The 12,567-nt window shown below is 34.4% G+C and overlaps 8 protein-coding genes across 8 annotated transcripts; 5 read left to right on the forward strand and 3 right to left on the reverse strand.

The window, feature by feature from the left end:
* Positions 1–335: 335 nt before the first annotated feature.
* Positions 336–1,409, forward strand: SIW14 (putative tyrosine protein phosphatase SIW14; the record flags this gene model as incomplete). The annotated part of the gene is made up of 1 exon (XM_041548891.1): positions 336–1,409. One exon carries the CDS (start codon positions 336–338, stop codon positions 1,407–1,409), a length of 1,074 nt encoding a protein of 357 aa, XP_041404825.1.
* A 250-nt stretch (positions 1,410–1,659) lies between these two features.
* On the reverse strand, positions 1,660–2,070 carry HHT2 (histone H3; the record flags this gene model as incomplete). Its single annotated transcript, XM_041548892.1, has 1 exon — positions 1,660–2,070. One exon carries the CDS (start codon positions 2,068–2,070, stop codon positions 1,660–1,662), a length of 411 nt encoding a protein of 136 aa, XP_041404826.1.
* Positions 2,071–2,754: 684 nt separating this feature from the next.
* Positions 2,755–3,066, forward strand: HHF2 (histone H4; the record flags this gene model as incomplete). Its single annotated transcript, XM_041548893.1, has 1 exon — positions 2,755–3,066. One exon carries the CDS (start codon positions 2,755–2,757, stop codon positions 3,064–3,066), a length of 312 nt encoding a protein of 103 aa, XP_041404827.1.
* A 163-nt stretch (positions 3,067–3,229) lies between these two features.
* KABA2_02S04488 (glycosyltransferase family 15 protein) lies at positions 3,230–4,780 on the reverse strand (the record flags this gene model as incomplete). The annotated part of the gene is made up of 1 exon (XM_041548894.1): positions 3,230–4,780. One exon carries the CDS (start codon positions 4,778–4,780, stop codon positions 3,230–3,232), a length of 1,551 nt encoding a protein of 516 aa, XP_041404828.1.
* A 335-nt stretch (positions 4,781–5,115) lies between these two features.
* TRM12 (tRNA(Phe) (4-demethylwyosine(37)-C(7)) aminocarboxypropyltransferase) lies at positions 5,116–6,417 on the forward strand (the record flags this gene model as incomplete). The annotated part of the gene is made up of 1 exon (XM_041548895.1): positions 5,116–6,417. One exon carries the CDS (start codon positions 5,116–5,118, stop codon positions 6,415–6,417), a length of 1,302 nt encoding a protein of 433 aa, XP_041404829.1.
* Positions 6,418–7,431: 1,014 nt separating this feature from the next.
* Positions 7,432–9,585, forward strand: CRZ1 (DNA-binding transcription factor CRZ1; the record flags this gene model as incomplete). The annotated part of the gene is made up of 1 exon (XM_041548896.1): positions 7,432–9,585. The coding sequence occupies one exon, from the start codon at positions 7,432–7,434 to the stop codon at positions 9,583–9,585; it is 2,154 nt and encodes a 717-aa protein (XP_041404830.1).
* Positions 9,586–9,917: 332 nt separating this feature from the next.
* On the forward strand, positions 9,918–11,348 carry SAM50 (SAM complex subunit SAM50; the record flags this gene model as incomplete). The annotated part of the gene is made up of 1 exon (XM_041548897.1): positions 9,918–11,348. One exon carries the CDS (start codon positions 9,918–9,920, stop codon positions 11,346–11,348), a length of 1,431 nt encoding a protein of 476 aa, XP_041404831.1.
* Positions 11,349–11,469: 121 nt separating this feature from the next.
* CAB2 (phosphopantothenate--cysteine ligase CAB2) lies at positions 11,470–12,543 on the reverse strand (the record flags this gene model as incomplete). The annotated part of the gene is made up of 1 exon (XM_041548898.1): positions 11,470–12,543. One exon carries the CDS (start codon positions 12,541–12,543, stop codon positions 11,470–11,472), a length of 1,074 nt encoding a protein of 357 aa, XP_041404832.1.
* Between the last annotated feature and the right edge of the window lie 24 nt (positions 12,544–12,567).

A 12,567-nucleotide genomic window follows, 5' to 3' on the forward strand; every position in this document is an offset into this window, starting at 1 on the left:
ATATCGCTGTGACATTCCGTGAGTAGTGACACGTCGGGTAACATCCAATCTTTAATTTTATCGAAAAAAGAGCAGATCATCACACATCTCTTAATCATAATACTTAGATAGGCTAAAGAAGGATGCATTTTCATAATACTTTCAACCAAAGGAGATTGAGTTTTGCTTTCAAGATACAGTCATAACGATATAGAAGAGTCGGAAGATTACTCTTTTGGTTTTTTTTTTGAATATTGGTCAAGTGGAAAAGTACACATGTTTGATTTTAAAATAGTGATATAATAAATATCTCAAAGACAAAGTTAGTCATCGTTGTTGTCATTTATTAATTTCAAATGCAAACACATAACAACCCAGAATTGATACCGTCAGAATTGATTGGACAAAGTGAAAGGACCCCTGCAACTAATAGTATTCACAATTTGGATAATGACACTCGACAGAGTAGTAATGCAAACAACAATAATAATAATGGAAGTAGAATAGATGAGATCATAAGGCGAGAAAGTGATATAATACAATTGATTCGACAAGGTGACGATTTATTGACGCTCACTGAAGGAGAAGGTGGTGATGGTGCTGATACAGATGTGGATGCAAAATACTTATCACATATAAGTCCTATTGGTTCACCGGTACACCGAGAACGAGTCGGTGATATGGATTTATTAAGGGATAAATTTGATGACGTTATAAAACTATTCCATAATGAGGAAGCTTCTAAAAATGAAAATAACGATAATACTACTACTACTAATAATAATAATGGGAGAGGAGATGGAAACACTACAATGAAGGACGATGACGAAGATATTGATGATAAATTTATATTAGAGGACCATCAAGGGAAAAGTAAGGAATTTTATGAAGAGAATGATAGTAAAAATGGAACTGCAGGCGTTAAAGAGATGATCCCACCAGAGAATTTTAGTCATGTTGTAGGGGAAATATATAGAAGTAGTTTCCCAAGAGTGGAAAATTTTGATTTCCTATTGAAAAGATTGAAATTAAAATCTATATTGGTATTAATTCCAGAAGAATACCCGACTGAAAATTTGGAGTTTATGAATCAATCTGGAATTAAGTTGTTCCAAGTGGGTATGAGTGGTAATAAAGAACCGTTTGTCAATATACCGTCTAATTTATTAACTAATGCGTTAGAGATTGTATTAAACCCCGAGAATCAACCCATTTTAATACATTGTAATAGAGGGAAACATCGGACTGGATGTCTAATTGGGTGTATTAGAAAATTACAAAATTGGTCCTTAACTATGATATTTGATGAATATCGTCGTTTTGCATTTCCAAAGGCTCGTGCATTGGATCAACAGTTTATAGAAATGTATGATGATCGTGTGATTACAAAGGTTGCCAGACAAAACAAATGGTTACCATTACAATGGTAATAAAACTATTAAATAGAAATAAAAGCATAAAATATTTTTAGAAAAAAAAATGAAATCATTATAATTATTATTGTTTATATATTTCTATTATACAACTGGGTTATCTATTAAGAATAAAAGATAAACACCATAATTTTTTAACAATAAAACGTGCATCTTAAAAGGTATGTTACTTTGCACATATCAATATTATTTGCGATGAATATATATGAATAGAATGCCAGAGATAACTTAAATATAAATATTATATTTAAGATCTTTCACCTCTTAGTCTTCTAGCTAGTTTAATATCCTTCTTTTGAATAGTGACTCTCTTGGCATGAATAGCAGCCAAGTTAGTGTCTTCAAATAGAGAAACTAGGTAAGCTTCGACGGATTCTTGTAGGGCACCGATAGCAGAAGATTGGAATCTTAGATCAGTCTTGAAATCTTGAGCGATTTCTCTAACTAATCTTTGGAAAGGTAGCTTTCTAATCAAAAGTTCAGTAGATTTTTGGAATCTTCTGATTTCTCTTAGAGCGACGGTACCTGGCTTATATCTGTGAGGCTTCTTGACACCACCGGTAGATGGAGCAGACTTTCTAGCAGCCTTGGAAGCTAATTGTTTTCTTGGTGCTTTACCACCAGTGGATTTTCTTGCTGTTTGTTTGGTTCTAGCCATTTTAGTTGGTTATTCTGAATAACTGAGTGAAGAAAGAAGTAAGAAACTAAAATATAAATAAGAAAGAGATGTAATATAAACTTAACTTTAACCTTCAGATCAGAGCGTCTTTATATACTTTTTTTTATCAAATGGATGTTCTTAGCATTTCTCTAATATCCAAATCTCAGCTCCTATTTGTTTATTTCGTTTGTTTACTGACTGTTCCAGAAGTTACGCGCGTGTTTTATTATATCAATACTATGTAAACGCGCGTAATTCTCAGCACACAACGACTCATCTGACCACACAAACTCGTGATAAAATGTATATCGATCGGAAAATTTGATTGTTATGCCGTTCTCATTTATTCGGGGTAGATAGAGGATTTGTATGACACGACGTTCTCATATCTACACTTTGGCCCCCTACCACCAATATTTATTTCCATTTTGGGAGGAAAAGAGAGGCAGTTTGTTTACTTATGACCACCACCACCACCACCACCACAGACAGACAGACTAATACTGCTGCTGGAACAACTACTTCTATAGATATTTTTGTATATAAATAAGGAAGATATATTCTGGATTTGAAGTAGTTGGTAATATTATACTCTTTCTCGTTTGGCTATTTTTCTATTATCTATTATCCACTATTAATAGTAATATCAACAACAAACAATATATATAAATAATTTAAACAATGTCCGGTAGAGGTAAAGGTGGTAAAGGTCTAGGTAAAGGTGGTGCTAAGCGTCACAGAAAGATCCTTAGAGATAACATTCAAGGTATTACAAAGCCAGCTATTAGAAGATTAGCAAGAAGAGGTGGTGTTAAGCGTATCTCTGGTTTAATCTACGAAGAAGTCAGAGCTGTTCTAAAACAATTCTTAGAATCTGTCATCAGAGATGCTGTTACTTACACTGAACACGCTAAGAGAAAGACTGTTACTTCTCTAGATGTCGTCTACGCTCTAAAGAGACAAGGTAGAACTTTGTACGGTTTCGGTGGTTAATCTGTCTTTTGATATCCCCTCTGATAAACCTTATATAATGATAATATTAAAAAAAATAATAATACAAATCCCATTCAAACATATACGTATGTACATATACTCTATTTAATAACGAATAAATAAAAAAAATTGAAAACGAAAGAAAAAAAATGCATTAGTTTCATTAAGAAGTTTTCAAATTACTTAGAAAATCTTTCTTTAATACTGACTTAAGCTCATTATATTCAAATATCGGCTTTCTTGGTTTATTTGGATGAGGATCCTTTATCAGGTTCAGCCATATTTCCTGACAATATGATTGGTTATCTTCTAATTCAGCACTATTAGGACATTTACATCTACAACCACTACCTGTTTTAATCCCTTTATCATATTGATTCTGTTCATTTTTTCGTTCCCAACGATTGCTTGTAGTTATATAGGTTAATTCACCACCTTGAGCATTTTTGGGACAATGTTGTAAAGTAGAATGTTTATAACCGATATCTCTAAAATAATGTATATCACTCACATTCAAAGTTAGAGATAAACCAAGGGAATGTACAGGTGCATCACCCCAACGTTCTTTCCAAAATCCACCAGATTGATCCAAGTGGTTAAAATAACCGCGGTATATTTCATTATCAAAAATATCTACCCTTGCAATCTCGAAATTAGACCAGAAATGACAAAGATTATATTGTAAATCTGAATATTTCCGGGTCATCATCGGTGCTGGAGTAGTTGACCGACTTAGCAACTTTTTAAAACTAGAAATCGTGGTATCCTTGTGATCTAATCCATGATCTAAGAGATGTTCAATGGCAATTTCATCTGATATTTTATCCATAATATCATCGGGATAATTGATTAATTTATCTAATATTGACGTAAGATTACTAACCAAATGATGATCCATTGAAAATAATTTCCAAAGTGATCCAACTTTTATTTGATTTTCCCTTATGTATGCCAATGTTGAACGAAATAAACTAGGTATCGTCTCTTGTAATTCGGGTATAATTACAGTGAACCCATATTTCTTGCCTGCTTTAGACATTTCAAAGAAGGGATCATAAGTTAAATCGCAATAGAATTCCACCGCAGGTTCAAGACGCCAATACCATTCATATTGTTGAACCAATTCATGTCTATAGAACCAACCGGAATAAAAACGACACATCTTATGATATGATGGATTATCACCATACAGTATATCCCTATCTCCTTGTACTTGAATGTTTTCATCCAAGTCCGACGAATCAGTCAAGGTCCATTGTTCTTCATTCAATATTCCAAAGGATGCCTCCGATGATATCAATTGTTGAACTTTATGTTGAAACTCTTCAGTAAAAGGTTCATCGTTAAGAAAAACGTAAGGATAATGGAACCATTGATTAAAATGGGATTCTATATTTTCTAAAGTTGATAATACTTCAGTAAGTTCTGAATTCCTTGCCAACATCAAGAAAGTGGCGTTTTGTCCCATATAATTAGCGTCTCCCAAATATTGTTGAGTATCTATACATCCAGGGTAGAAAATAGAATCGGTGGCAGTGTTCCAATCTTGTCTAGAGTTCAATTTACTAGTTTCTTCCTCAATCGAACTCTTTAAGAACAATATTGTGATTAAACATGCTAACAAAAGCATCGGGTAAACTGGATTCACATCTTCCAACAATAACGACAATCCACGAAATAACGTACCTAGTCTCAACTTCCTCAATATCCTCATCAAATTGAACCTTCACGCATACTTCTCTTTTAATAACATCACATATGATTGTTTCATAATCAATATTCCAGCCAATTTGACTTAAAATACTAAACGACCGATGGATTACTTCATCGAAATGAATCTGTCTGTCTCTGTCCCTATAATAATAACTGAGAAAACACTGCAGAATACACGCATTTTTTATTTTGATCTTGGCATAAAACCAAGAAAAAGAAAAATATTTCAAAAGTGACAAATTTTTCATCAATTTGTGGATATTTTTGACAGTTTGTGATGAGATATATAAGCACTACATACAGAAGCAGGATTATATCTCCAGATAAATTTCAATTATGCCTTTGGAAATAGTGGCTAAGGACTCTGTGACAATCAAAGCTATCAAGACTGCGTTGGAGGCGGAATCACTGTTTGTGAAGCCTATAATCAAAGAAGATTCATATCGGATCATCCGTACTTCCATCGATGAACCAAAGGAACTTATTTCTATGTTCCCAGGTGTAGAGTTTAGAGAATATCAACTTGCCCCCAGTAGAAATGGTTTACCAGTGAATGGGAGAGATATATTGAGTTTCCATCGTGAATATTTTTCCCAATACGTTAAAGATTCACAAATTGTTGAAGAAGAACTGTTAAACTATCTTCCTACAAAATATAGTATCTATCCACCAATGTTATTATTTAACAATTCCGAAAAGAAATCGTTATTGCATGAGAAAGTACACAAATTTTTCTCAAATTATAATATTGATCGTACTCAATATTACAGTCATTTATTAAACGATTTTGCACCTTTCAAAGAATTAACAATAATTGCCATCAATAAACCGATCTTAGTGGAAGACACATTGAGACAACCGCACAATCTAAAATTGTTATATCGTGATGATGGCCAACCGTTGGATGAATTCGATGACATATGGTGTCAAGTGGCCCAGAATGAGATTATACAAGTATGGAACCCGATGTATACAATGTTCTCCCGAGGAAACATCAAGGAAAAGAAGCGTGTCCTTGATACCTTTCAAGACGTGGAAGCTAACGATGTCGTTGATCTATACTGTGGTATTGGTTATTTTACATTCAGTTATTTAAAACTTGGATGTCGTAATTTATTTGGATTCGAATTGAATCCATGGAGTGTGAAGGGTCTTTGGAAAGGATTTGATGCTAATGATGGATTTATACCCAAAACAGACAATAAAGGGTCTGTTTCAAGGTATCGTGGTGACAAAGAACAATATTGTCATATATACAATGAAAATAATGAAATGAGTGACCAAAGACTTCAAGAATTCCGCAACCAATCAACATCCGGAGAGTTACTTAAGATAAGACATATTAATCTAGGTTTACTTCCTTCCAGTCAGCAAGGGTGGCCCGTAGCATTACGCCTTTTAGGCAGCCATAACAATTGGGACGTATGTTCTTTATCAACATTACATATCCACGAAAATGTCTCTATAGAAGAAATTAATGATGGCAGTTTCGTTAAACAGACAATAACAAAGTTAGAAATATTGGGAGCAACTCGCTATCAATTCAATAGCACACATTTGGAAAAGATCAAGACGTTTGCGCCCGATGTTTGGCATATCTGCTTGGATGTCGATGTTACTTTGGCAGCGACCGACTGACCGACCCCATTAAATTAAGCAAAAAACCTAACCCTATATAGAAGTTACATAATACATGTACCAAAGCAGAACAAAAGACTAGCAATTCCATGATACCCTGCAGAAGTAAATGAGGATTTCCAGCTAATCTGTCTACGTTACAGGGAAAAGGGACATAACGTAGAGACGTTCATCTAAAAATAAGAAGAATTCGAAGCTGTGCCTCCTAATTGCGCAGCAAACAAAAGTAAGCAAACAACTACCAGGGTTGCACTTCACTTCGCCTCGCTTGGTACCACCAGACAGCAGCAAACCGCCTTTCAGCACCAACGAGACAGCCAGTGAAAGTAACTCAAGATATCCCTCTCTCTCTGCTCCCCAGGTACAGCAACTTAAAGTTAGTCACCTAAACTTCTATTGCCCTTCCTATCTTGGTAGTTGGGACTAACCTTCTCTTGTTAATAGTAGTAATTGTGACTTATTTAGTTCTTTTAGTTTGCTAATCTCCAAAATTATCAATCACTACGGGATAATCTGTGCAAAAACACGATTCAAATTTTGGAAGATTGAAAATTTTCAGCCAAAAAAATTAAAAATTGAAAATCGAAACGCAGCGGAAATTTGCGTGAAGCTTTGCCATTCCACCTGCAAACAGACAAGAAGAATAAGAGGAACAGCAAAATGAGGACAACTGCGATAGAGTTATTGAGGTAAAGAGAGTACTGCAGTTTTCAGTTATCCCACGGAATCGATTTGCTATATTAAATACGGTTTTGATTACCATATCTAGGCATATACTAGCTCTGACTACCAGCTATTTTTAGGGAAGACAGCTCCAAGACGTGCACATTTATACTCAATATTCATTTAGGAAGTTGTTATCAGAAAAAGAAAGAGAGGTAAACACAGACATAGACAGACACATATATATATAATCCCTGTGTGCTATAATTATAATTATATCATACATTTTTTATTACTGCTATTTTATCTCTATTAGCCACCAAAAGAACAAGTTCAGAAAAAAAAAACACAATGGAATATTATAACGAATCTCCAACAACTCACAATAGTAGTAGGAGGAATAACAGTGAACAACTGAGGCAGGACGCAGTGCAGGATATAAATCTTATGATCGAACAAATGACAAATAGATCTAAACAGAAAAATAGTAATGCTAATGGTAGTATTGCTCAGCCCCCAACACATATTCAAACACAACTCTTTGGAGACGCCACTGCACATAATCCCCATCATGGTCTTACTGATGAGATGGAAGAATCGATCTTGAACCGGTTCTTAAACTCGGTGGATCGCTCAGCAGAGATTAGAAGTCCCATAATAAACAGCAGTACTACACCTGGCTCTGGCTCTGGCTCTGCACCTGGATCGGCTTCTGGTCTTGGTATACAAAACTACCTTCCGACGGATCCAAATATGACCTCAGATGCATCGCCGCAATTGGTACAGACGCCCACTTTGCTTATCAATGATATAGAAGATCTTTTAAACCAAGACAGTACTGCGCTAAGTGGCACTGCTATTTCCAATATGACCCAATCACCAGGATACACTAATAATAATACTACTAATAATAATAACTATGATATAAATATGAGGAAGAATAGTAGTAGTAGTAATACTCAACAACAGTTCTTGTCACCGAATCCAGGGAAAAGAACGTTTTTGGGTTCTGCTACAAATAACGATAGTGATTTCAACGATACAAGTTCTGCAATCTCATCTCAAAATTCACCTTATTTAGCACCTCAGGATACTTATTTGAACGCAAACAATTTAATGCCTGTATCTCCTGGTCCAATATCGTCACCTTCCTTTGGTAGTGATTCTGGGCAATTAGGGAGCAACAACAATAGCAACAATGACGATATGTTAAGTGTCTATTCTAATAATAGTGCTTATTCAAACAGCAGTTTCAACTCTAATATTTTGTTGCCTGTCAATTCCCACGGTTATAAACATATTTCTAATGTTAACGATATAGATATCTTATTAACGGATTTGAAACAAGATGAAATACCGTTTGATAATACAAACGATCAAGGAATCCTAAACTCAAATCTAAATGATGTTAATATGAGTAACATTAATAACAATTTGTTAAGTACTTCGGTAGCACCAATAATATCCGTTAGCGAATTTGAACAATCATTAGATGCCGATGTTAATACCATGTCCTCGCAGATTAAAATAGAGTTAGATAATAATAATAATTTTAATTTCAATGATCAATTCAGTAATAGTAATATAAATGCGAAGGCTGAAGAATTCCAATTTGGAATGAAGTCATCTCCATCATCAACAGATCCAGATAACGGTACTCCAAATTCAAATTTCTTGTTACATCCATCTAATGGTAATTCAAACGCAAACATCGATACCAATATGGAAAGACACAACGAAATGGTTCAAGGTCGTAAAGAGAGACGTAAGAGTCGTGGTAGAAGAAGTAGTACAACGATCCCTCTCAAGAATCGGGATACGGCAAGTAGAAGTCAAAGTAGGAGTAGGAGTACGAGCAAACAGAGAGGCCGTAGTAGTCCCGATGAGAGCTCGATCTATAGATCCTCATCCATTACTTCAAGAAGTACGAAACCTATAAATTTTGATGAAAAGGCTAGATCTATTAGTCAAAATCGAGACAAATTGTTAGAAATGGCAGATTTGAAAATCGAGGGTGATGAATCCTTACCACAAGGACATCACGATGGAACAGATAATAGTTTAGATTTTGAGACAATGTTCCCATCCGATATGAATCCTACAACCACAGACATTGGCTCTGAAACCGGACTATCGGACAAATTATCAAGATCAGGTTCTCAAAAGAATGCTGCAACTTATGCATGTGAACTCTGTGAAAAGAAGTTTACAAGACCTTATAATTTAAAATCTCATTTACGTACACATACTAATGAAAGACCATTCATTTGTACCGTTTGTGGTAAAGCATTTGCAAGACAACATGATAGAAAGAGACATGAAGATTTACATTCAGGTAAGAAACGATATGTATGCGGTGGTAAGTTGAAGGATGGTGCAACTTGGGGTTGTGGTAAGAAGTTTGCTAGAAGTGATGCTCTGGGGAGACATTTCAAAACAGACTGTGGTAAAAGATGCATAGCGCCGTTATACGAAGAGGCTGCTAATGAAAAGATGCTGGAATAGTTTATTTTATAGATGCACATATATCTTTCTATATATCAACTGGTCTTAATAAGACAAATTGTAATCATTTTTCGACAAAAGATTCAACATTAAATAAGTTTGATTTTCTTGTGGTGTCCATTTTCTTGAAATTTTTTGGGTTCTTCATTGAGATTCTAAAATTGTTATTTTTATTTTTTTTATGATTATTTAGTTTTTGACCAACTTCAGTTTAAAAAAGTGAACTATTAATATATTAAATGAAAGATGAACGCAACAAAATAAACCTCAATTAGATATATATGTTGCTGCTAAGAAGATAAGAGGAACCGCTTTATTCACATACATAAGCAATGAGTAACAGTAGCGATGACATGTCTACTAATGAAACCGGAGGTAAAGTTGAATTATCTCAACAATATATAACACAATTGCTCTTAGAAGACCAAGACATTCCTATCAAAATAGTTAATGTTGATACGGTTCCAACTACGACCAAGAATTGTATCAATGATAAGACCTTCGAAACCTTTTGCAATGGTACCTTATATAAATGTGAGAAATTATCTGATTTACAAGAACAAAGTAATAATTTGATTACACGCCTACATCAATCTAACTTAATAAGTGCAATAATACCGATTTTTGAAACTGAAAAATCCACGGTACATCCTCACGAATTAACAATCCCATTACCCATTACCATAACCTTAAGATACCAACCTAAGTCTCATTTTACTGCTAAGACAGGTACAAACATTACAAACTCTGGTCAAGGTGATGCATACTTGACATTCCAAAAACGTAATCTATTAGGTTTAGATGAAACGGTGACATTAGACCATAGAAGAGATACAGGTACTAATGCTGGTACTAATGTCTCAATGTTGTTTCCTTACATAATACGTGACAATGCATTTTTGACCGGTAAAATTGATGTATTTGATATGAAAAAATTCTTAGGAGTTAAAGATCAAGGTATTTCATTTACTGCGAACACATGTTACACCAGAGGCTGGAATCATAGTTTAACTTTCGAATCTTTAAAGAGACAGTTTCATTATCCAGATTACATTGAATCCACTAAGAATAAAAATAAATGGGTGTCTGAACAATTGCTGATCCAAGAAGGTGAATTCTTTAAGAATAATTTAAAATTAACTTCCGTATTGGATGAAAGAAACAGTACCATTGCACCAAGTTCAGGTTATCTCTTAAAATTTACCAATGAGTTGTCATCGAAATTTCAAAATCTTCAATTTTGGAAAACAGCTATGGAATTTAATTGGGTCAAGAGTTGGTTTAAGAATGATTTCGTCACTGTAAGTAATACTATAAAATGCGGTTTTATCAAGAATTTAAATCAGAATGAATCGTACATTCATTTTATTGATAAGTTTCAAAATGGTGGACCCAATGATGTAAGAAGTTTTTCACCCATGGGATTAGGTCCAAGGGAATTAGGCCACTCATTAGGTGGTGATGCATTTATAGCCTATGGTACCAGTGTATTTTCACGTATACCAATAAATGCAGTGGCTAATTCAGGGTTTAGATTACATGGATTTATAAATGGTGGGAAATTAATGAATCATAACAATCTTCCATTTCAAGATACATTAAGACAACTTGGTCAAGAACATTCCAGTTCTATCGGTATTGGTCTAGTATTGAGACATCCAATGGCAAGGTTTGAATTGAGTTTCGCTGTACCATTAACTACACATGAGGATGATTTAACTAGAAAAGGTTTCCAATTTGGCCTTGGTTTTGAATTTTTATAAGAAAACAGTGAGGAAAGAGATATGAAAAATGAAAAATCAAATTAAATAGAATATATCTGTATACCTGTATAAATATAAAAAAGATACGGCAAACAAAATATGATAAAGTTCCTTATTAATACTAATGCTGTATCCATGAGTCATGGATCTTTGTGACCTCTGGAATGATCAATTCCTCAATGGTAGTCACTTCTGGATGATCATCTATATTTATCATATAGCCATCTTTGCGATCTGGTGTAACAAAGACAACTTCTTTGCTTCTTGTTTGTAATAAGTTACCAATGACCAATTGATGATTATAACGTTCCAAAGCATATTGAGCTTTATGGATCAATATAGATTTATCTGTCTCCAATTTAAAAGAAACAATCATGGATCTACTTGCCCAAGAGCTCACCAAACGACTTAAGAATTTTGGTACGGGATCCAAATTGACTATTAATTTACCGTCTGCTGTAGTGGTAGCATTAGTTTCAGCATCCTTAGGGCTTTCACTAGAGTTATTTCCATAATCTCTACTTTGAATCTTATGTTTTGGTAATTTTGAATGAGGGACAAAAAAATCACTTACTGCTGCAGCTAAATAGAAAAGACAACCTTTGAAATTCATTAACTTACCGATAGCTTTTAGAGACCACAAATATTGATTAACGGTAGTAAATGGTAACATTATTAAACGTTTCTCCTTTTCAAAATATTTTTCGTAAAGATCTTTATTTTGCTTAAATTCAGCCATGTACTGTGATTTTAAAGTACCATCATCTTCAAAATAATCAAGAAACGAATGACTACTATTGTTAGTGAATTTTCTATTGAATGGAGTCAGTGAAAATTCCCTATGAAGGAAGATTACGCTATAGCCCTGAGCTAAGAATTGTTCAGCTGAAGCTGCACCTCTAGTACCTGCTGAAAAATTATCGATGAACCTAACGGTATTATTCTCTAAGGGAACGGTAGTACCACCAGAGGTGACCAGGACTATTTTGTCTCTACCTTGTGAATGCTGATATTTAATGAATTCCTGAGCTTCATTAATCAATTCATCCAAGTAAGGTGGTCTTGGATTAGTTATAAAGTAATTTTCTTCTTCTGAAGGGGTTTTAGCAACGGGAAAGAATTCATCCTTTAAAGAACGATCAATGGCATGAGATATGTCAGTGATAGAGGTATGAATGTGAGCTGGAGGTATCATCTATTATGAGGAGTCGGGAAGAAT

This window comes from Maudiozyma barnettii (assembly GCF_903064755.1).
Source record: "Maudiozyma barnettii strain CLIB 1767 genome assembly, contig: KABA2_02, whole genome shotgun sequence".
Taxonomy (NCBI): Eukaryota; Fungi; Ascomycota; class Saccharomycetes; order Saccharomycetales; family Saccharomycetaceae; genus Maudiozyma; species Maudiozyma barnettii.